The 22,651-nt window shown below is 40.5% G+C and overlaps 1 protein-coding gene across 1 annotated transcript in view; it reads right to left on the reverse strand.

The window, feature by feature from the left end:
• Window positions 1-22,651, reverse strand: part of LOC134535123 (GRIP and coiled-coil domain-containing protein 2-like) — a 197,824-nt gene that overhangs the window by 74,403 nt on the left and 100,770 nt on the right. Inside the window, exon 11 of the mRNA XM_063374105.1 lies at window positions 17,012-17,130. Coding sequence (XP_063230175.1) covers window positions 17,012-17,130 — 119 coding nt within the window. The remainder of the gene's footprint in view (window positions 1-17,011; window positions 17,131-22,651) is intronic.

Consider the following 22,651-nt stretch of genomic DNA (forward strand, 5'->3'; position numbering starts at 1 on the left):
TAGTGAATGGATCAGGTCCCATGGTAAAGGAAGGACTGGGTATGGTGGTTATGGTGTCGGGCGACCGGGCCTAAAAACGGGCTGTAAACTGCACGGCGAGGTTTCCCCTTTAGCCTTTTAGTCGGTGGAGGTATTGAGGCAACCTCCAGGTGCCTCCTGCCCAGGCACTGTAGTTGCCATTTTCCAGCTGGGGCTGACGGCGGTCGTCGCCTGACGAGTGCAGTCGCATCCGGGCCTTAACCGGCTGTAAACCCTCGGGCCAAGGTACGGCGGGTCGGAGGGTTTTCCGAGGCGACGAGGACACCCCGTGGCTGCACTCCGAAGCGTGATGGTCTGGTCATGCTACCGGCGAACAGTCTGCCGAGTAGACCAAAAGTTGGTCGTAGTACGGGGAGAATCCACCATGTTTGAATGGTGCCCCGCTGAGGTTTCCTCAAAGGCCCAGGATTCTTGTTGGGTAGGACTCGTACTTGGGAGTGGTGCCCCGAGTGCTTTAGGGGCAGGTATCAGGGTTCCCTAGCCCTTTGACGTACTGACGTTGTGAGCGACGAGGACAGCTCCGGTTACCAGCCTGGACAGCTGGAAGAGGTTGGGTAGGCCTCCACCGGACCGCGGGTTCGCTGGGTGATTGAGGAGTCCCAGCGTGAGGCGGGAGACTGGGTCAGGCGCCAGAAGTGATGACAACTCCGGAGGGCTAAGGGAGCATCCAACTTTATGGTCAGCTGAGTGGGGTAGGGAGCCGAAGGTGGTACATATGCTGGGATGGGTAGCCTCAGCCTCTGTGTGTAGCCCACAGCTCTAACGTCTTTCCTGGTTGCGTATGCGGCATGATCCGCATCCATGCCCATGGGGGCCCCAGGGCGGAAGGGACTTGGCTAAGAGCGCTGGGTCAAAAAAAGAAAAGGGGGGAAGTCCCTTGCACGACATAATAATGTAGCAAGCGGACCACCACCGCCCCTCATCCCGATTGTCGTTGGGCGGCAGATGCCTCCTGCGGATGGGACAGCTCCGTCGGCTACACCACGCTTGGATGGGTGGCTGACGCCGCTGATGGAGCTTGCAGGTCGCCACATGCCACCGACATCAGCGGTGTCAACACCGTCGACGCCATCACCACTGCCTACACCCAGTTCGGCTGCATCTCCTACCCCACTGTTGTAGTGTGGGTGGTACCAAGGAGCATGCAAGAAGATCTGGAGTGGACATGTGTAGGGCGAGAGCGAAGCCAGCCGGTTGCGAAGAAGGGTTGAAAAGAAAGAGGAAGAGAGCGTATTTCTACTGCAAACGCAGCCCCAGCTCACTTGTCCTTGAGGTTTGAGTGGCGCTGGTGTGCGGCTACAATGGTGATTTCCTGTAGCGCATATGGCTGTACAAATCGATGGAATTCCAAGCCGGATGGCGTTGCTTTTCACATGTATTAAAGATTTTTTTTTTCATTTGTTAACTAAATTAATTCCCAAAACTTTTGAAGCATCAGAAAAAAGTGGCAAATTTTTTAAACGGAAGTAACTAATCTTCGAACTTTTCGAAAAACCTAAGAAAGCTATTTAACAAAGAGAAGTTGTTTCAGTTGTAAGTATAATTCTTTACTTTTTTCATAGATTTCCAAAACGTGACGATCAACGACAGATCTGGGAAAAAGCGATAAAGTGGAAAAATTGGACTGCGTCTCCGAACCATGCATTGTGTACAGTGCATTTTGAAGACAAATGGGTCTTAAGAAGCGAAAATCTAACTCGATTAAAGGATGATATGGTGTTCGGTATATTAAGGTTTCCCTCAAAGGAACGGTTTCACAATGCTTTTAAGATATTAGATAAATCCCAACATAAGTTTAAAACATTTCTCTTAAAAGTGTGATTCGTAGCATTAAAAGACGTGCCTTAATTATTTTGCAAATTTATCATTGTTATGGTGACGATGTCAGGGGTTTTCGTATTTTTTTTAGAAATATAGTACAGTATGTATTAGCAACTACGTTAAGAACTGTTATTTTATTCACACAGAGAAAAGAAATACAAAATGCTAAAATTTGGTGTCTGTCTTTTTATATCCTATATAGGCTTGTTATTATATGTGTGTTGTAACATGTATAAAAAAAAATGTTAAATATATTCAACAATATTTGGTAATTATATATATTTAAAAACTTTTATGTACCCTACTTGAAACTACGTGAAAGGTTTTCAGTCTATAAAGGCCTATTCTATGATTTTTTAAAATTATTAATTCTTATGCAAACAATTAATAAAATTGAAAGTTTCTTACATTGTCAGTATATGCATAGCATTACAGTTATTACAAACAATTCTCTACCAGTGTTTAGCTAAGGTTTGCATGTTACGTTGGTTGAGTAAGTAGACTGGAACATGAACATGATATTGAAAAGACTTCTAACTTCTACTAATACACGTATATTACAAGAGATTTGTAATAGATTAAATGAAGTAAGTAAGAATTAGTTTTTTATAAACGTTGTGTATGAAATTATAAAATTTGAGAAGTATAATAACAAAAAGAAGTGCGTTATGAAGACATATGTCGGTAGTGTTACCCACTGAAACATTATTCCCACTTCAACTCTCTGTAAAAATAAAAGTATGGGGTTGAATGCGTCAAGAGTGGTATATAAATAAAATTTGAAGCTTCTTCCTAATTTCATACGCAGGTGTCCCCCACCTATAGTTGCAAACAAAAATTTTTCCTCGATGTTGAAATTTACTCTGCGTATTCACAAAAAAATTTGGCAGTAAATAGGTATTTAATTTTTAAAAATGAAAGTATTCATGTTTCGAAAAAAAAGATTAAAGCGGTGTGGGGAAGAATGTTTACAGATAATCCAGTAAAATTTTCAGTTTGATTGTTTTGATAGTTTCGGAGCTGTTGCGAGTTTAGTTTGGAGGATTTTTCGGCCGCGTGAGGCAAGTTTGGCTCGTGTTCGTTTTCTTCCAGCGTAGGAAGCAGGGAATAAACGCCGATACCCGGCTTCACTTCGCATCCTTTACTGGCCTTCCCTTGTCCTCTCCAGATGTATTACTGTATATTAGCTCCATGGGTGGTACACACTATCGGAAAGGGACAGCAGGCAAGTGTGTAGGTGTAACGGGCTGGGCGAGAAACTACGAATGTTGGAAGAGGGCTTCAACGCTCGGTATGACAGCCTAGAGTATGTGCTCGGTCGGTTGAGTGTTGAGATGCGGCTCCTGAACATGTTTTTACGTGGTCGATTTTGTGACTGATGTAAACATTTTGAGAGGTGTTGGTTGATGATGTGTTTTTTTGTAAATAAATGATCTTTATTAATTTATTTCTTTGAATTTATGTTTCAAGGTAACTGGCTATAGTTTCAAAGGTATTTTTACACGGAAGAGTTAGTGAAAACATGTACGCAAACATTAAAACATCTGCTTCCATGCAGCTTTGTAAATATGAGTACGCAAACATGGACTTGTTTTGAAAAGTAAAACTAAATTATAGGCAAACATTAAAATATCTGCTTCCATGCAGCTTTAAAACACGAGTACGCAAACACGGACTTGTGAGGACACTGAAAAATTTCTGGTTTTCTAAGATGGAGTAATAAAATTATCATTATTAAAACCATCGCATCCACAATGATAGTATTGATGACAATTATTTTAGTTAAAACCTATAAATGATTATGTCTTTAAGAAAAAATGGTGGTCGCAGCAATGAAATGACTGGATTTTTTTAAAAATGGTTTGTTTATAAAGCTCATAACAACTCTGTTGGGAAATATAATTACACCCCTACATACATTGTATGTCTTTAAAAATAAATGGTGGTCACAAAAACAAAATTACTATGGATTTTGTGATTTATTTTAACAAAATTTGTGAATTTTTTGGTCTATTAGGGTCATAACAACACTGGTAGGAAATATAAACTCGACCATAACTATACTAACATACTTTAGAAACCTACACCCGATGACGACATCCATCAGATGAAATCAAGATGGCGGTCTCCACTAAACAAGATGGCTGCCTCCAGCAGACTATAATGCATGGGTAGGAGTGGGGAGCTTGATGGTAATGGCATCGTAACGAAAAGCGCAACACACAGGAGTGAGGAGCTCAATGACGAAGTCATCAAGTTTTTAAATTAAAATTTTATTAATATTTTTTATAACTTTTTCCCTGATTTTCTAAGTTAACATTTGAGGATTTTCAAGATGTTGGATGTGACGTCATAATTCGGTGGAATGTTCTAGAAAACAACATGACAGAATTTTCTAGAAAACAAAATGGCGGAATCCAAGATGGCCATCGGGGGTGATATAATCCAAGATGGCCGCCGGAAGTGACGTCATCCAAGATGGCCAACGCGGATCCCCGGATCCCCCGCCACCAGCAACTGTCCCAGAACATACTATAATTACCTACTAGCTCTAGCTAAAATCTTAACTCATTTATTTGTTTTATTGCTGGTATTGAATTCAGGGTTTGACTGTTGGCACCAGTTGAGTTTCAAAATGTTTCTTTAATGCTTAGGTTTACCCTGATAGGATGAAAATTACAAGTATTTTGTTAATATAATTCATAGGAAACCTCACAAGTAATGTAATATGCAGGTATCAGGTTTACGTTTACGGCCACAGTAACATTTACAGTCTTTGGTATTATTATTTTTTTTTAATTTTGGCGTTTAATAAGTAGTACATTAAATAATGAGGGTCCCAACAATTTTTTTTTGCCCCTGGGACCTGGGGTTCTCTCGATGGCCTTGATCGACATTAACTTCACTTTCAGTTACATACATACTTTATACTGTTATCTACACGATAATGAAAACAGCCAGTGACACTCTAAATGTGAGTGTAAAAGACAGTGAAGACACTGGCATCACCTCCGGAGTGGTATGAGTATGCACAGACCACCCACTAAGTCTTGTAGGTGGCACTAATCTCTTCTTCCTGTGTTTACAAATCAAAGGCGTGAAGTGCGAGCTAGACTGCGCTGTACCAAACTTTTGTGACCAACATCCATCGTGCCTTCAGAAATGCGACACAGTCATAGAATAATTAGTATTAAGGATTCGGGCCGAAAAAGGAAAGGGCAAGAACTGGGAAGTTTCTTTAATTATCTAATTATAATAAATCAAGCTAGTAGTGTGTAATAGCCCTCCAGCGCCTGGCTTCTGGCTGTGGATTGTGATTGTCGGTCCGCCATCTTGGATTGTGACGTTACGGCGGCCATATTGGATGGGTGTGACCTTGACCTTTGACCTTGACCTTGACCTCGGCGGCCTATTTGGATCCGCCATCTTGGATCCGCCATCTTGGATGACGTCATCTTGTTTTCTCGAACATTCCGCCATTTTGAATTATGACGTCACCGTTGCAATTTCCATTACGCCCGCCAATTTAACTTTTATATTATCCGATTTTAATGAAAATTTTTTTAAATTTATAAAAAAATTAAATAAAAAATTTTTAATAAAAAATTTAAAAAACATACATTTACAACACGGAGCTCGGAGTCTTCAGTTCGAACCCCGCGAGGTAAAAAAAAAGTAAAATGGTGACAGGCTCCTTCCTCAATGGTGGCAGTAGCCAGACTGACCCCCGCCACTTTTTACCATGCTTATATATCATCAGGTAGTATGATGTCATGTCCGCCATCTTGAAAATCCGTAATTTCAATGCTAGAAATTCGTGAAAAATTCCAAAATTCATCAAAAAATTCACTCATTAAGGAAATTATTGATTCGAAACTTGGTTCGATCCCTGGCCGATACAAAACAACTTTAATTTAAAAAATACCACAAAATTGACAGGTTTGAGAAAATAAAAAACACAGCAAGTACTTTTAAAAAAATTTATTACATAAATTCTAACCTACGACAAGTACAAATAAAACACAGACAAAGTACTAAAGTCTTGTGGATTTCTCGATTCAATCAGTCTTCTTATTGTACGGACTAAGCCCTTTACACGACTTTAAATGTCTATTCATTCAATCAGGTCGACATAATGGTACACCACAATTTTCACATAAAGCCGAATCATCGTCTTCATTAAAAGGACAGTGATATATTTCATATTGTTTTTCAATTTGAATAGTTGCTAATGTTTTGTTACAAAATATACAGCTTGATTCTGATGAATGTACATCCAGTCTATCACAATTCCTGAGGTGCCGTTTTAATCTTCCATAGTGTTTAAACTTGCTTTAACACCTGTTGCGCTGATATTTAATGCGTTCAGAGTTATTACTACAATTGTGTATTACATAATCACGTAATTTCAAGTTTTTGATCTTCTCACAGTACGTACAGTTGGGCGATGGAACACCGTTGGATGCTCCTTCCTTCATCAATGACACTGGAACTGTTGACAACCATTGTAACACTGCTGACATGTTAACTTCTGAAGCCTGTGAGGTCTGCTCTGCAGAAGATGTTGCATTCGTCGAAATCTCCTGCTGTGCTGAGAAAGTAGGTGTAACTGTAGACGACGTTGTCATCGTGCTCTGCACTGATGATGGTAGACCTTCGATCCAGGTCGGTGTTGATACTGGTAATGATGCCATAGAGTTCTCAAGAATAGTTAGATACTGGTCTATTATTTAAGTATGACTATCCGATCCGTTCATCACCGCAGCCAGAGATGGACTGAAGTTCATATCACCAGGGTCTCACTTATATATTCTCATTAACTAGTTCAACACATGAGTCAAAACAATAACCATGTTCATTATACTTGCACTTAACTTTCTCGGAGCATTTTATATAATGGCGATGTAAGCTATCGAGACGTGAAATTAGTTTTCCGCACTTATTGCACTGAAATTGTATTCTTTTCAGTAAATTATTCGGACAACAGCTTCTTTCATGTCTGCGCACGCTTGAAGTGATAGTAAATGATGCGCCACAGTATTTGCATTGATGCGAAGTACGTTCTTCATTAATTGAAGTCTCCTCTGCAGTCGGTATCGGGATCTCCGCAGCTGTCGACAACGCAGCCATTGAGCTCTCCGCTGTCGTGGTCTCCTCTGCAGCCGGTATCGGAATCTCCGACTCCATCATCGTTGCTGTCATCGAGGTCCCTGCTGCTGACGGTAAACAGTCTATCCCGGTCGACATTGGAGCAGTAACTAAATCTCACGAAACTTACTGAAGAGAGCAGGTCCGTTCTGCACCGCGGCCAGAGGTAGACTGAGGGTCCTGTCGTCTGAACCTCGCTTATATACCAGCGGTCTACTGGAATACTACATGAGTCAAAATATTGCCTGTATTTAAAATTAATTTTTATTAGGTACCTAAAAATTATAGAAATAAAAACACACAAGTTCAGGTTTTACACATTTATTTATAAAAATTACACAAATGCATGTTAGGTTAAGGAATCAAGCATTTTCGCAAGCAAGGTCTTTAATGCCGCACACACTGCCTCGTCGACTCCGGTTCCAACTGGTTCACAGGTCACTGGATCAGGAACACAGATTTGCAGCTGGTCATCTTCTGCGATGTCGTCATCTCGAGCGAGACATGGTCGATGGCATCTGTGACCACGTCTGCGTTTTGGTTTTACTGCAGTGCTAGTTGGGACAGATTCACTGCCTGAACTTCGACGACGAGACGAACGTCGTTTGGATATCTGCGTAGAAGCATCACAGGTCGCAACATGTTGCAACACGTCCATGTTTGGTGTTGCACATGCAGACGAGGCGACTACCTCAGCGATGCTAGCAGGAAGGATTGTGTGTGGTCTCATGTGATAGACGGCACAGTTTCCAGGTTCGCAACAATCTACCAGCTGCTGAGTCGGTTCGTAGGACACAGGAAAGTGCGCAAACCGCCAATGCTGAGCGCCTCCATCACAGGTTTCTGTACATGTACGTAGATACACGGCATCCCAGTAGCTGTACTCGACACTGCTGAAGCTAGGTCGTACGCTCACGTACCCTTTAGAAGGATGAAACGTAATCATCTTCTTACAGGTCCAACGATAACTGAAGGCACGAACGGATGTACGACATTTATATATGCAGGCTCATACTAACACTGTGTGTGCCATTTCTGCATTAGCTGCGAGTTTGTACAGGCACAGGCACGTACAAACTTGTCACGTGGCGGCATGTCGTATATTGCACTAAGCTTGCGCAGGGAAGGACAGCCATATTCATCCTGCAAATCTACAATTTCAACAGAAGCTTCACACAGATCTCGTAGCCATTTCCTCTGTTCAGGTCCGGCAACATATATTGTTTCGTTTTGAACTAGTAAATCTTGCAGTGTGTTTTTCACTTGGTGGTATGGGATTTTACCTTCGTCCCACTCTAGTCCGTGATAATATTTACATAACCATTCATTCGTAAGTTTACTTTTTTCGTCTAGTAGTTTCCAAGGATACGGGGGTCGGAAGCTGCGAGTTCGAGTCTTGTCTCCGGAGGTGACGCTAATTTCTTTGAGAACAAAGCCGTTTTGGCTCTGGAAACCTTGCAGGTTACAGTACATCTTGTCGCTAGCAATGTTCGGTCGTAACTGAATTATTATCGCAAACGAAACGGTATTTATGTCAGAATTTTCACAAGTTTGTCTCGACAATTGTACGATGCAAGCCGATCGTGAAGTATCAGACAAAAAGCATAGGTGTTTGGTGGAATATTTCCGCTAGTCGTTATCTCGATCCTACAGTCGATGATGTTTGAATTTATTCGATCATCCTGTTTGGAAACGTCAAACACCATTAACGGAGCCTTGTTCATGAAACTGTTGGGACTCATTGTCGGTGACTGTCTTAGCTCATAGTAAGCTTGCTGAAACTTGGCATACATTTGATATGCGAGAAGAAATCTTCCACTTTCAAAGTCCATGTTCATGTCAACGTACGGATAGCTTTCGCTGTTTAAAAATATTTTTACATTACGTATTTGACAGTTATCGAATAAGGAGCGTCTTACTCCTGCATTGAGCTGTCTTCCTGTCTAAAGCCCGACGATGATGTATCTATGTTTTTCCGTAGCGAAGCTGGACTTTACTATCCAATTGATACGCTGACTATGAGGCAAGCCAGGATAAGTTTCCAGGCTCCAGGATCGGAATGGCCCATCGAAGTTCATGCCATTTTCTATGTTCTTCAACATCTTGACTCGTTCAACGGTGCTCACTTGGATGTGGGGCAGCATCCACTCGATAGACTGTAGTGTTAGCGAGACATCTTGAGGGTTTTCTGCTGCGGCGACAATTGCATTAATGTGCGTGTTGGCTAGAAGCAGTACGAGCTCTTGTTTCGAATTAATGATTATATGCTTGTAGTCCTCAGCTAATCCAAGAAGCATGGACAGAGGAACACAAACCTCGAATTTCCCTTCGGCATAAACCGGAAGCTTATATTCATCCTCGAGAGCCCAACCGGCCATCTTTGCAGCAGTCAGTTCATTTGGCGTGAGCGAAAGGTAATTTTTCATAGCAGATGTTATGCCTACATCTCTCGTCTGGTCTACCTCGACACCATTCAGTACATATGTAATGCGCTCGATTAGGTGAAGAATACCACTGCAGGATATTGACGTCGTTGTCGGATGCGTACCATCTGCTTTTGTCAGCGTGCCTCTTATACGTAGAAATGACTGCGAAGGTAAAGTACAAATATCTTGGTGCTGTACGGCAATGCGTACTTCTGATGGTAGTGCGTACGGTCCGAGCAGGAAAGGCTGGTACTCGTGCAATTCCATTTTCGTAATGGTGTCATCAAAAATTACCGGATCTTCCACGTTGAGGATTTCGTCTTCCATTTTTATTCGGCACTTGTCCAATACTAAGAAGATACTTTATGCTGTCAGGTGTTAATGCACTGATGTCTGGTAGAGAACTGTTCTTTTTCAAGCCAATGCGATTTCTTTATAACTGTTCGGTTTTACGAACTTTATGCCCATTGCTTCAAGTGCAGACATAATGTATTTTCTTCGTCTTGAAAATTCACAATCGTCCTCGCTGGTCAACGATTCTGACGACGACTTCGTGAGCGCACTTTACGACGACTGGAACGTAAATGATACTTTGCGGTACTTCGACCAGTATATATCCTGGCGGGACCATCGGCGAAAACTCGTCCAACATGTTGTTTAGTCTTCCGTTGAGGTACGTTCCACTTTCCAAATTACAGTTTATTCTTATGACATTCACAGGCAAAATGTTTACTGCGCGTGTAGATTCGTACGTTCTTCCTGCATCATACACTTTTGATTCGAATCCTAGCATCGAACCTATGGTTCCCGGTATCGTAAAGTCGACAATTTCACTGCATGTTAGAATGCTTTTTTGAGTGTTTGGATTTCCACGCAGTTGAAAGTCTACATCCTGTGGTAACATCCCTGATGTAATTTGCAATGTCGTCAATTTCATAAGAGCCAACAGGTTCCTGTATTTCATGAGCGGTCCCATCGCTTGGTAGGAAGCATATCTTGCAATTTTCCTCGTCGATATTCGGTATGGCATTATACGTTTGAAAATCTACGAATCCGATACACCATTCTCCGTCTAAATCCAGAGGCGGGAAATGAACCGCCCGAAACTCAGATGCGTGACTTGTCAAGGTAAGTGTTATCGACATGACAAATAATATATCATCACTGCACAACCTTTAAGTAGCAATTGTTTTTGACAGCTATTTTTTTTTAGTTAAAAAGCGAAGACACAAGTGACCGCAGTTTGTTTGATTAGGCTTCTGTTCCGTTTTGTAATTGTAGAACAATGTAGTGGTCCGGCCCAGGTACCGCCTAAGTTCAGGCGGAGGTCTCAAATTACCGAAACTATCGTAGTACTCGGCCATTTTTCCAGTCTTTACATAAGCCACACAGTGCGTGCCGCGACCTGCCGACGTGTCTAAATTAATGATGGCGCGTTCGTTGGTTTTTGGTTTGCTGGGCTAAGTGTCTCGCATAAACACGCCACGGAAATTTGGTATTTTCAGTTTGCGTGCGTACTTTATTAAATCTACGTTGGTGAGCGGACGTTTCGGCATAGAACTTAGGATTTTCGTTTCTTTCTCATGCCTAGGCCTGATTTGTGAGGATGTAAGTACAGTCCTGCGCCGTTTTTTTTTACCATGGCAATGGCTTCCATGCTTGCATTATGTCGCTGTGCTTCTTTTAACTGCTTGCGCTCATTCTTTGAAGTGTTGACTGCCCGCACTATACCGCTCGTTGCACCGATGAGACCGCCGAGAGCACTCAATGCAGGTAAAAGCAAGGGAAGAAATCCTCCTATAATCTTCTTGTCGAGAGTCTGTAATTTTTACTTGGCTTTTTGTACGCCTGCTCCAGTCTTGCATTTGGTCTTGCGTGAATTAGTCTTTGACTTGATGGAGCTGGCTTGACGAGCACCCAGTCCTAATTTCGTCTTTGCCTTCATGATTTTGGAAACGCCCCAGGCTGCAATTTTCTCTCCTAGTCCCGCGTTTGACGATTCGCTTATTTCTTCAGCTTCCTGTGCCAATATCTCGTCGGCCCGGTGTCTGGATTCCAGATCCTTGCTAAATGAATATGCAATATCGTGCTGATTGCACTTTTCGTCGAGAGAATTAATGCCAACGTCACCGCGAGCTAACCGTTTCGCTAGTTTAGTGCCGGGGCAGCAGAATCTGTAGCCGGGAATGTGTAGCTCGAATGGCAGATTGTTTATCAGCGAGTTTACCGGTCCTGCACCGATGTGTTTTTTGTTCTTACCTCTTCGAGTCATTGAGCGCAACTGACCAGAAAGTATAAATACGCTTCTTTTATACAATTTTTTTGTCAGTACAATGCAAGTCGTCAAGCAATAAGTGTGTTTGCCCGTGCGCATTACGCAGGACGATGAAACTAGTGGACGTGAATCACGACATGGATTACTGTTGCCTTCTTCTGTACGATGCATAATGGCGGGTCTGTCCAACTGCGGCAAAACGTGAGTTCTATTGAGTTTACTGGAGGAACTAAATGGCCTTCGGTTCGAGAACGTTTACCTCTATTCCAAGTCGTTGCAACAGCCAAAGTACCAGCGCTTGGCCACTGTTCTACAATCGGTGGATGGTCTGGAGTATTTTCCATTTAGCGATAATGCTGATGTGGTGACTACCGACGAAGCAAAGCCTAATTCCGTGTTTGTTTTCGATGATGTAATGTGCGAGAAGCAAGGCATTATACAAGAGTACTTTTCCATGGGCAGACACGCCAAGGTAGACTGCGTTTACCTGTGTCAGACGTACAGTCGTATTACAAAACATCTCCTACGAGATAATGAGAATGTTATAGTGCTTTTTCGCATGGACGAACTTAATTTGCGTCACGCCTACGACGACCACGTAAACACCGACATGACGTTTCAGGAATTCAAAGACATGTGCTCCTTGTGTTGGAAAGACGAGCACGGATTCATAGTCATCGTAAAGGACTGGCCTCTATATAAGGGCAAGTACAGACAAGGTTTCGATCAGTTTATCATCAAACATGAATCATAGCATTTCTAAATTTGGTCGTAACAGTCGAGCTCCAAGCACCCAGCTATGCGCCGTGAACCACGATGCTGAAATATGTAAATACATTTCGCTACTCGGCCAAGAAATAAAACGCGTAAAAGACGAAATAATAGAGTATCTCGTTGCCATCGATCAGCGCGTGGAAGCCTCGGATTCACGAATTCTCGACATGATCGAAGTATCGAATGCACAAAGACGTGACGATTTGAGGACTTTACAAAGTAGTCTGAAAGCATCACTATCTCACTTGACAACAAATTCAGATTTTACCACACACAAGAAAGAAGTTTCTGCGAACGAATAAAAAAGTATAAATAAAGTATATGTTTTCAGCCAGTACAATATCGTACCTGGCCAGTGACCTTCATCGAGCTGTACAGTCTGTTCGTGAAAAATATCTACTTCCTAGACGAACCAGACTTGCACTTGAGATGGAAAATGAAGAGATATTTAAGCCAATCACTAGTCGCCTTGACGAACTTAAAAATAAGGAAGAACCAGCCATCATTGCGAAGACAGAAGATGAAGATGAAATGCCAACTGTAAAGAAGAGTAAGTATGAACCAGATCGAGAAGAAGAGGACTTAACGAGTACAGAGTCCAAGCACAAGAAAAAATACCGAAAAAGGGACACCAAGTTAATTCAATGGTTCGGCCATACCTGATATCGTTTACGAGTCGGAATAATGACACGACCTACGGAGTGTACAGAAAAAATAATAAGTGGTTCCTCGGTGCTAAAGAAATATATTTTCTACCAGGAAATATCGTTCGCGTAGAAGAGTTCAAAACGCGCGGGACTCCGGGTCTGTACGAATTGCTGTTTCGCAGGGAGCCTAAAGGATATTCTCACAAAGACTTACAAGAGTACAAAAAACTGCTAGAGCTAACCAATGCACATTTTCGCGATAACGATCCAGATAGTGGTGTATATAAAGACGAAGATCATGAAAAAATCGACATTCTCGCTAATCACTTCAGTGAACTAACAATACATGGTGAAGGTTTAAAAAAGCTAGAAAGTGGTCAGATATTTGACTATGTATATTGGGACGACCCCAATGAATTAGTTGATCGCCTTAGAATTCTACATGCTTCTATTAGTGTAGGAAACTATTCGTACATCAACGAAATAGTCTCCATACTTGAAGAACTGAGGGAAGCCGGCTACATGCAATGAGTCGAACCGGAATCGCTCACGAACTTCATGCTCCTGCTACACGGAAATACCTTCGTCGCAAAGTCATAGTTCGTGGAATTGATGATTTATTCCAGGCGGACCTTGTTGAGATGATACCATATTCCCGATTGAATAAAGGTTTCAAGTACATGTTGACAGTCATCGATGTTTATAGCAAGTTCGCTTGGGCTAGACCTGTCAAATCAAAGACTGCAACTGAAGTAGTCAAGGCCATGGACAGTATTTTGCGTGATGGACGTGTACCGTCGCACCTGCAAACGGACCTCGGGAAAGAATTCTAAAATGCAACCTTCAAGGCCTTGATGAAGAAGTATGGCATCAAACAATATTCTACATTTAGTAACGTCAAAGCCTCCGTTGTCGAAAGGTTCAACAGAACTTTGTGTTCCAAGATGTGGCGACAGTTCACGGCTACTGGAAATTACAAGTGGCTTGACATATTGCCGAAACTAATAAGCGAGTATAATTCCACAGTGCATTCTACCACGAAAATGAAGCCAAAGGACGTAAAAGACAATCACCTACTTCGAACAGTGTTTTCCTACATGAAGAAGAAAGATCCACGAAAGCTTAAAGCTAACGTTGGTGACATTGTGCGAATCTCCAAGCAGAAAGTTATCTTCGAGAAACGTTTCACTGCGAACTGGAGTCCCGAACTTTTCCGTGTGACACATGTTCGTGAATCAGAGCCTAGGACCTACTACCTCGAAGATTTGGACCACAAACCTATCCGTGGTGGCGTCTATGCCGAAAAGATTCAGCCTACGTTGTATCCCGATACGTACTTGGTGGAGAAGATTATAAAACGAAGAAATGGACAGTCATATGCGAAGTGGTGGGGCTTTCCAGCTCGCTTTAATTCGTGGTTGGCAGATGCAGACATCGAGAAATCCACAAGACTGTAAGTACTTTGTCTGTGTTTTTTTTGTACTTGTCGTAGGTTAGAATTGATGTAATAATTATTTTTTAAAAGTACTTGCTGTGTTTTTATTTTCTCAAACCTGTCAATTTTGCGGTATTTTTTAAATTAAAGTTGTTTTGTATCGGCCAGGGATCAAACCAAGTTTTGAATCAATAATTTCCTTAATGAGTGAATTTTTTGATGAATTTTGGAATTTTTCACGAATTTCTAGCATTGAAATTACGGATTTTCAAGATGGCGGACATGTCGTCATACTACCTGATGATATATAAGCATGGGAAAAAGTGGTGGGGGTCAGTCTGCCTACTGCCACCATTGAGGAAGGAGCCTGTCACCATTTTTAATTTTTTTTGACCTCGCTGGGTTCGAACCGAGGACCCCGAGTTCCGTGTCATAAATGTATATTTTTTAAATTTTTTTAATTAAAATTTTATTAATTGTTTTTTTATAAATTTTAAATTTTTTTCTCATTAAAATCGAATAATAAAAAAGTTAAATTGGCGGGCGTAACGGAAATTGCAATGGTGACGTCATAATTCAAAATGGCGGAAAACAATATGGCGGAATGTTCGAGAAAACAAGATGATGTCATCCAAGATGGCGGATCCAAAATGGCCGGCGGGGTCAAGGTCAAGGTCAAAGGTCAAGGTCACACCCATACAAGATGGCCGCCGTGATGTCACAATCCAAGATGGCGGACCGACAATCACAATCCACAGCCAGAAGCCAGGCGCAGGACCGGCTATTACACACTACTCAAGCTGTTAGCACATGGTACCACCCATTACCAGGACTCTAGCCATGCCGATTAACAAAATATAACTACTGAAGCAGTCTCTCACGCAGAGTTGGTTATTTTATTTTATTGTCATTACTTTTCTTTTAGCGCTTTTCCTGTAAATATATTCCAATAGCTCACTTGCATTTTGTGTTTCGTCACAAATTTTCTCAGCACGTGTCTACTAAATATGATCTGTGGTAAAAAGTCACACAAGTATTTATAATCATGATCACTTGTGACATTTTACAGCTCAAAATTTATTTTTAGTAAATATGGGGTGAGAAAATTTGCAACCCATCAAGTGCAAAACAGCTTCCAGAATAAATTTACAGAAAAGTCCTTAAATAATAGTAATGATAAATTTAAGTAATCAAACTGGCGTGTGAAACGGAGCCTTAAGAAGGCGATGATTGTGTGTTGTATGGTTGAGCAGAACAGTTGGGACTACTTCGTAAATCGTTAAATGGGTGCAGATGATGCATTAATAAAGGCCGGAAAAATTAGCATTTTGCTGTAGATGATTTTTTTTTTGCTAATTTACACTTTAAATGTTTTTTTTTTTTGCTAATTTCCAACATAAATGTTATTTTAGATAATTTTGAGAATACTAGCCTTTTTTCAGCTAATTTAGTTAAAATGTCAATAATTTGTAAATATATCCTTTATAAAATGTCACATCACTGCTACACATTTTTATTGGTTTTCAAAATTGTTGTACAACATGTATTGCTGTACAAAATGTATTGTTTCACACTTAGGAAGAAACAACCGTGTCTTGTAGACTTTCAGTGACCTGACACACATATTTGTATTTTGAAGTTTGAATAGAACACATGCACATCTATATTTAAATATTTTAATTTTTGCTTGTCACTTGATAATTTTCAGGACTTTGGTTAGTACACAAACACTACATGTCCAGTAGCTTTGCTGCAGATTACCTCTTCTCTCACGGACCAAAGGTGTATGGAAGGTGTAAGGTTGGCTAATAAGTAAAAACAAAACACTGTGCACTTTCTTTCATTTGACATTAGCAGGAGAGTGAAGTTAACCATAGCAGTACTGCAGGTGTTTGGCTTTCCTCCAAACTGGTACATGTGACTCATGTGGTGACTTTCTGGTTATTATTCTCTAACACTAATTTTTGTAACCAGCATGATTTTAAAAATAGCAGTGTCTCTTGAAGAAGCCAAGTTACTTTCATTAGAGATAACCTAAATATATAAGGCCAACCCAATTAATTCAGTTGATTTGAAAATTTCTTTGATTTTTTTTTCCTGGCTTATTGCACTACCAACTTTGTAAGTAAAATCAGCATTAGTATTTTTGATATTTTAATCTAGAAAGGCATATGATATTTGTACAGAACAGAAATGTGGTGTTATTTGTAGGCATATGTGTATATGAATATTTAATTTAAACATTTATAATGTAATTAATATATTTTAAACAAGTTGCATTATAAATGCTAATTTCACAAAAAAAAGATATCTAATTTTTCCAGCCCTATTCATTGATTATAGAATTACATTTTTAGCAACACAAGTGCTGTAACATATTTTCAACGAGCAGAATATTTGTGTCTCACCAAGCATGCACTGAAGCCATAATTATTAATTCACTTACTAATGCATCAGCTTTCTCCTTTTCCAATGCAGCAATGCGTTGCTGCTGACTCAGTAGTTTCTTTTCAGCCTTGCTTTGTTCTTCCTTTAGTGCTTTCATCTGGGATGAGAGTTTATCTTCTGTAAATGAACATCTCGGTTGCTTTATAATCCTACTTGAAAGTTCGTTTATTGCATGTTTTGATTAATTTTTTTTAATGCCATTTTGGTATTACTGTAATGCAACGTGACAATTTCTTTCTCTAAGCCAGTATTGGCAGCTTGAAGAACGTAGTATTTCAGAGAACCGCATAGTTAGAATTAAAACCAGTTAACTTGCTAATATAAGCCTATTATAGGTGCTAATTAGTCAGATTTTGTGGTGAGATCAGTCTCGCATCTTTACAACCAAATATATCCGGGTTTGATTCCCGGTGGGGTAAAAACCAGATTATTCAGAAGTGGATGCATGGTGGGCATTGCTATGAGTCAGTAGGTTTTCTCTGGTACTACCGTTTCTTACCCATATATTCTGTCAATTCTGTGTCTTGGTCCGCTAAAAATTATTTCACGCATAAACTTTTGTTTTGCTTTACTAACATTTTAAAATTCAAAGGGCTGTTAAGACAAATCTGTGGTGATAGTGGATGAACTCAAGTGATAAGTAAAAGTATTAGTATTGTATTACATAATTATTACTGCTCATCATTACTAATAGTCTTTGTGAATAGTGTTTTTCATCTGTTCATCTGTGAAAAAAGTCAGCATATTTATGTAAGTTTTGTGTAAATCACACTTTTTAAAATAAGAATACACATGAATTATATGTGGTAACTAAAATGAGTCCATTAAAAAAAAAGTTTGAAAGGAGCACGTCAGCATAGGATTCTGTGCCATGTGTCTTACGTGCTATCTCACTGTAATATATATACATATTGTATGAAAGTGTACTTATATGAACAACCTCTTTCGATATATCGATTGTTGTCAATACCTTTATTTGCTTCAATATTTTTTTCTCTTGTGCTTATGTATGTCGGCCATGTTTGTGTCTCATATTTCTGATTACATGTGTTTATCTTAAGTATATTATGGCCCGTTTTTTCCACTGTTGCCCTAAATTTCCATCAGGTTATGGACCCAGGTCATTAATAGTGTGTGAAATTAAAGTTCGCGAGTTCGGAAAAAAAGTAATAAGAGTGGAAGTGTTTATCGGACTTATCGCGCCGTTTAGATCTTTCAACCATTACGGACTTTAAATGGCTGAATCGTGACTCCCAGCTATTCGAAAGTTGGAAGGAAGGGCCAACTACTCAACATGGAAGTTCGGTATGGAAACTTACCTTGTTGGAGAGCAGCTTTGGCAGTATGTTACCGGCGAAAAAACGGATCCGGCCAAGGACGCATTCGCCCTGTGATAATGGGTTTGAAAACGTCTAAAGAGGTATGGGATAAGTTAGAGAATACTTACGAGGATAAAGGCTTGGGAAGAAGACTCTTCCTACTTAGAAAGTTTTTCAAAATTAACCTTTCCCAATTTGACAATATGGAATGTTATCTCAATGAAATGATGTCCATCTCTCAGAAATGAAATAATATTGGCTCACCAATAGAATATGAGTTTATAGGTGTCATTATGTAAAATGGTTTAACGGTAGAATATGATCCTTTAATTATGGCATTGGATGCATCAATTCTATTACTAGTGACTAAGTTAGGACATTGCTATTACAAAAAGAGTTTAAAAATGAACCTAAGGAGGGTGCATTATTTTCTAAAGAAAAAGACACGTTTAAATGTTTCTCTTGCAATAAAATATGGCACAAGTCTTTCGAGTGTCCTGATAAAAATTAAGTTTAAAGGAAATCAAACCAAAAATAAACCCCCCAATTTCAACAGGAAATATAATGATAAAAAGCATGTTCAATCTAAAATTTTATATGCAACTGCATTGTCCACAGATTTAGTTAAAGAAAATGAATGGATTATTGACAGTGGAGCCACCATCCATATGTCTATTAAAAGGGATTGGTTTAAAGAAATAAAACCTAAAATGTTAGATATAACAGTAGCTTACAATACTAAAATACAATCATCTGGTGAAGGTGGTGTACAATTAACTGATTATTTAAAAATAGGTGATGCATTGTATGTTCCCGACATTTCACATAATTTATTATCAGTTAGCCAAATGACCAATAAAGGACTAACAGTTATCTTTGATAAGAATGAGTGTCAAATTTTAAACGTAAAAGAATTGATAGCATCAGGGGAGAATAAAAATGGTACATATAAATTAAAGAATCATGATAATGAAGTTAAAAGTTTTGTTGCTAGTACTTCCAGTCATAAAGTTTGGCATAGAAGGTTGGGTCATGCCAATAAGTATTCAATGAAACTATTAATTGATAGTATGGCCGATGGCATCAATATATCAGGACCTGCGGATTCTGAAAAATGTATTTCATGTGTAATGGGTAAACATACCAGGATACCTTATAAAACGGTTGGCACCAGGGATAAAGCTATTTTAGAATTAGTACATAGTGAACTATGTGGTCCTATGTCTGTACCGAGTTAGGGTGGTGCAAAATATTTATTGATATTTGTGGATGACTTTACAAGGAAACGTTTTGTTTACTTGCTAAGAAATAACTCGGATGAGACTAAGACATTAAAAAATTTCTAGGCTCTTGTTAAAAATCAAAATAATAAAAAAAATTCTTAGAACAGAATAATGGTCGTGAATATGTTAATTTTGAATTGCAGAAATATTTAAATTCTAGAGGAATATTTCATCAAAAAAAAGTTGTCTCCTCACCCGAACAAAATGGTGTGGCCGAGCGCATTAATAGTGTAAAGGCGGGAAAGCCAGTAAATAAACAAGATGGCTGAACGGCCTAGTGAAGTACTACTGATCTGTGTTATTTCCTTTCCTAGCATAAGATAACAGTACATGGTGGCAGCGGTAGTTCTTCGGACCTAAAGACGAGTAGGGAACACGTCGTTGTAGCAACCAGATTCATGGAGAACACTTAAAGAATGGAAAGAGAAGGGGGAGACCAGCAGGCTGGGAGATCGCCTAACCTACATCCACCCCCAGCGTTGGATTTTGCAGTGACTGCGGCGTGGGAAGCTTGGGAGAGAAGATTTTCTAGATACATGTCGGTGGCAGGCCATAGTCAAAAAAAGGATGACGAAAAAATTGATCTGTTGCTTTACATCATGGGTGACCGAGCAGAGGAAATATGGGCGCAGTTCCAACCTCAACCTACAACATATGATCAGGTGTTAAAGGCATTTGAAATGTATTTTAATCCCAGGAAAAACATTATCTTTGAGTGTTTTCGGTTCAATTCGAGGTCACAAATGCCAGGAGAGACAGTAGCAGATTTCATCACCGCATTACACAAGTTGGCAGACAATTGTAACTATGGCCAGTTGAAACCAAAATTAATAAGGAACAGAATAGTCGTGGGTATGGCGGATACCAAAACAAGTGAGCAGTTACAGCTGAGGCCAGATTTAACACTGGAGCAAGCGATTCTAGCAGCAAAGCAAGCGGAACTGCAGAGTAGCCATTCTGCGGTGTTATACAAGGAACAGCAGAATCGTCGTGGGGAGGTTCACCGAGTTCAAGTGGACAATAGACATCACCAAGTGGACAATATACATCAACAGCCCATTTCCTTTAAGCGTCAGTCAACAGCCAGGGGTGATATCCGGCCCTCAGGTCAGTGCCAGTTTTGCGGTTTGAAAGACCACGAGCGTTCTGTGTCCAGCAAGAAATGTCAAGTGCTTTAAGTGTGATAAAGGCGGTTACTGGGCGGTGGTATGTAAAGCAAGCAAGCCAGGTGGCAGTTCTCAAGTGCGTCTGGTGTCAGAGACAGGCACAGTACCGAAAATGGAGAAAGAATGGTTCTTGGGTAGTTTAGTACTTGGGTCTGGGGGCACCAACAAGTGGACTGCCTCGGTTAGCATCACTAATTTTAAGTCCACAGTAGAATTCCTAATTGACACGGGGGCAGACATAACCTGTATTCCTCCAGAAACAGTTCCAGAAGAGTTCAGAAAACGGTTGAAACAGTGCACGAAAACTCTTTCAGGACCGGATGGCAGTATGTTGTCGGTTCTGGGGTGGTTGGTTCTGCAACTACAATGTAGCAGTAAAAAATGTATGTCAGAGTTTTACGTAATAGAGGGGTTAAAAACACCTATCTTAGGAAGAAGGTCTTTGATAAGTCTTAAAATTGTTCAGTTCACGGGTGAACAATGCATGTTATCACAAATATCGGCACCCGATAAAGCAGTATACACTGAAGTACAGGTGTCTAGGGAGTTTCCGGGAGTGATCAAGGGACTGGGGAAAATGAAGGGGGAAGTGAAGTTAGCAGTAAAAAAGAATGCTCAACCTTTTGTCCAGTCACTACCAAGGGTGATGGCTTTGCCCCTATTTGATAAACTCAAAAAGGAGCTGGACAGACTGATTAAATTAGACATCATAGAACAAGTAACTGAGTCAACTGATTGGGTGGCTCCTATTGTGGTAGTTCCCAAGGGTGACTCTGTGCGCATTTGCGGTGATTATTCAGAATTAAATAAATATATCAGTCGTCCTCATTTTCCAATAACAGGGGTAGAAATCAAGCTAACACAACTCAAAGGGGCAAGGTTTTTCTCAAAAATTGATTGCAACTCCGGTTTCTACCAAATGGCGCTAGACAAAGCAAGTCAGCCTTTAACAACTTTAATCACGCCATTCGGAAGGTATAAGTTCAAGAGGCTCCCAATCGGGCTTACAAGTGCACCGGAAAACGTTTCTCTAAAAATTGCTCAGGTGTTAGAGGGTATAGCTGGGGTGGTCTTTCACATGGATGACATATTGGTATTCGCGGCAACTATAAGGGAACACGATAACATTTTGAGACAGGTTTTGGGGAGGCTGGAGACAGAAGGAATCACGCTAAATACCAGCAAGAGTTGTTTCGGGGTCACTAAGGTAAAGTATTTAGGATTTTTGCTGTCGTCGGAGGGTATTCAAATAGACTCGGAAAGAGTCGAGGGCATAAGTAACTTCCCTCAACCTACTACAAAGAGCGAACTTCAGCAGTTTTTAGGGCTAGTAAATTTTTCAGCGCAGTTTCTTTCAAACAAATCGCAGGTGTTAGAGCCATTGTTCGTACTTCTAAAAAAAGATGTGGATTTTGTGTGGGAAGAAGCCCAGAAAACGTCATTTAGCAAAATCAAGCAAATGCTTTCCAATGCACCCACCTTGGCCTTTTTTAATCCCAACATGCAGATCATCTTGAGCGCAGATGCCAGCTCTTTTGGGCTGGGGTGCTGTGTTCTTCAGCAATCGGGAGATTTACGCCAGGTTATAGCATATGGTTCGCGTACACTCACAGCAACAGAAAAACGGTACTCGCAGATAGAAAAGGAGGCTCTAGCTTTGACTTGGGGGGCGGAAAAGTTCAGGCAGTACCTGACAGGCATACCCATTATTTTGGAAACTGACCACAAGCTGTTATTACAAATCTTGCATACGAAACCCTTAGATGAGTTGTCACTTAGATTGCAGCGTTTTCGGATCCGCTTAATGCGGTATGACTACACAGTCCAGTATGTGCCAGGAAAAAATTTAGTGGTAGCTGACTCCTTATCC

This window comes from Bacillus rossius, chromosome 1 (genome assembly GCF_032445375.1).
Source record: "Bacillus rossius redtenbacheri isolate Brsri chromosome 1, Brsri_v3, whole genome shotgun sequence".
In the NCBI taxonomy this organism is placed as follows: Eukaryota; Metazoa; Arthropoda; class Insecta; order Phasmatodea; family Bacillidae; genus Bacillus; species Bacillus rossius.